Source organism: Phytophthora parasitica, assembly GCF_000247585.1.
Source record: "Phytophthora parasitica INRA-310 unplaced genomic scaffold supercont2.6, whole genome shotgun sequence".
Classification (NCBI taxonomy): domain Eukaryota; phylum Oomycota; class Peronosporomycetes; order Peronosporales; family Peronosporaceae; genus Phytophthora; species Phytophthora nicotianae.
Genome location: NW_008648992.1, coordinates 592284 through 594654, shown reverse-complemented (window position 1 = coordinate 594654; position 2371 = coordinate 592284). Strand labels below are relative to the sequence as shown.

Sequence of the window (2371 nt, the reverse complement as noted above, 5' to 3'; positions counted from 1 at the left end):
AATCATAAAACCATCCAGAAGAAACAAGACAATGCTCTGACTTGGCATTACGCGCGAGACATTGGCTTCACACCAAGCTGGCCAATGTACCTTGGTGGCCCCGATAGTTATTCATAGTGTCGCGACGCTGCATCGTTCGCTTGGTCCTCCCTGTCAACAGGGCCTCCGAAATATGCATTGTATAACATTATTTACAACAACATATATTATATTATGAATTTTGACATTTCCAACTTGGGTATGTGATAACTGATACATAACAATAGAGAGGATATCATAATTTATTACGGATCATTTTATATCTATGGTCTCTGGCATCCACTCACCCTTACAACCAGTCGTTTTTGGGCGGCAGGTCGCCTCAAGCTGATCGAGCCTCTCTTTCAGTTTTCATTGTCCTCTAAAGCCCAACATCTCCTCACCTACTACACGACCATGGTTCGCGATGTCCGCCCCGACTCTACGTTCTCCAACTCCAAAGTCACGGGTTTCTACTTTAGACCGTACCGCAATGAGTATGACGAGGCAGTTCTGGAGTACTCCCGCTGTTGCTGCGGCGCGGTCCGCAAGCAAACCAACCGGAGCGGATATTACACCCTGATGCAACACGTACTGCGTCAGTTCCCTGGCCATGAGAGCGTTATGCTACAAGCTACGACGGCTGAGACTGGCTCCGTGCTCAACTTCGTTTCCCACTCGTCCCGGAACCTGTATGGCTGGCTGGATGCAATGGATCATCGAATTCAACCTCCCATTCTCGTTTTGCGAGCGTCGCGCGGCAAGACGGTGGGTGGCATTTCCTGTTATAATTATCAAATATGGCTGATTCTGATTTTGATAACATTATTATTTACTCAGATACTCAAATTTGGACCCCATATCGGAGGAGACTCTATGCCTGGGTGTGAGTGGAGTGACGCGAACCGTAGAGCGTACTATTGCCTGGGAGCTACCCAGGCACTTTGGTGTCATGATGGACGAAATACCGCAAGCGTCCGAGAACTATGTAGCCTGGTTTGTCTGCTTTAGAGGAGCGATGAGCTCGTAACTGTGCTTCTAACAATGGCTCCGCTCTTAAACGATTCCCGAATGATGATCTATCAGCAGGGACTCGGCTACAGTGCTACCTGGAGACTACGGAGTTCAGACCGAGCAGTGTAGGTTTTCTCGTCGGGGACAACTACATGGCCACGCTACGCTAATGGAAGTCCCGCTAGTCGGACGTTCCAGCCACCGGCTGAACCGAGCCGTGCAACATGACTTGGCACAGCATGAATGTAATTTGACAACAGTACAGATCTTAATGATCAAGCTGAGGATACTTACTCAATCTGCCAAACTTCGGTAAGAATTCGTGTTCAATTTGTGTTTTGACATATCATAAATTTTGCTGTTCATTTCAACTATTAATTTTATTGACAAAAAACTAAATTGAATTTTTCGTCTATTTTTGTAAAGTTGAAAAACTGAACTCCGCCCAATCATTCGGCAGGACACGCGGTGACACGTGCTGAGAATGCGGCGCAGCTACCGTTTGCGAAGCCGGCAAATACCGACATCAACTCGGACACCGAGGACGAGACTCTTTCGTTCGTCGAGTGGCATTGCAAGAGGCGCCGCCTCGAGCTGAACAAAGTGCCGTGCGGGAGCATCATTACTATTCCGCCTACATTGAACGCTGTGGAGCGCTTTTTCAGCATGGCCAGGGTGACACTTGGACAGCAGCGGCACGGTATACTGCCATCAACGCTGGAAATGATTCTGTTTTTGAGGAAAATTGTAACTATTGGGATGCAAGTACGATCTATGGTTTCAGTTAAAGGTATGTACCATGACGTGGTAATCAGGGCTCATAGTGGTTTTTGGGGTAGGGAATAATCCAATTTGCCCATCCCCCCACCCATTCATCCTCTGGGGTGGTTTGTTTTTAGAGATAAACTAAAAATCCTACCCACCCCGCTGAGTTTGAAAACATCTCCCAATTGATTGGCTCTTGTTTTTGTCCACTTTCTGCCTCACGGAAAAAATTGACGACATCAACAGTGTCCCCCTTTTCATCTCACTCGACTTTCTGACAACTCATGGAGTCCACCAGTGTTGCCAACACCTATTCGGGTTCCTGTTGCCTCCGGCAGTGACGTCTCGTGCCCAAGTCCAGGCTGTCCGTTCCACACTGCAAAGATCAACACTCTCCGGCGCCATTGCAAGCATATTCACCAGCTCAGAATTTCTGTCAAGTACGCTCGTGTCTCGCTAGAAACTAAAAGGAAAGGAGGGGGGATATAGTGTACGTTATAGATCCAAGAAAAACAAAAAAAGAACGCCAGACAGTACATAGGACGTAAGTATTTACTGATGTAGACATATACAG

General features: G+C 47.3%; 1 protein-coding gene across 1 annotated transcript; it reads left to right on the top strand.

Annotated features, from left to right (window-relative positions):
• Positions 1 to 311: 311 nt before the first annotated feature.
• On the top strand, positions 312 to 1422 carry PPTG_03882 (hypothetical protein). The gene is made up of 2 exons (XM_008897665.1): positions 312 to 786; positions 859 to 1422. The coding sequence occupies exons 1-2, from the start codon at positions 436 to 438 to the stop codon at positions 1027 to 1029; spliced, it is 522 nt and encodes a 173-aa protein (XP_008895913.1). The 5' UTR covers positions 312 to 435; the 3' UTR covers positions 1030 to 1422.
• Positions 1423 to 2371: the final 949 nt, after the last annotated feature.

Bases quoted from the DNA above. Each gene is read 5' to 3' on its own strand.
- PPTG_03882 (XM_008897665.1), top strand. From the start codon at position 436: ATGGTTCGCGATGTCCGCCCCGACTCTACGTTCTCCAACTCCAAAGTC. The intron at 787-858 runs GTGGGTGGCATT...TTATTTACTCAG, and splicing joins GAGCGTCGCGCGGCAAGACG to ATACTCAAATTTGGACCCCA.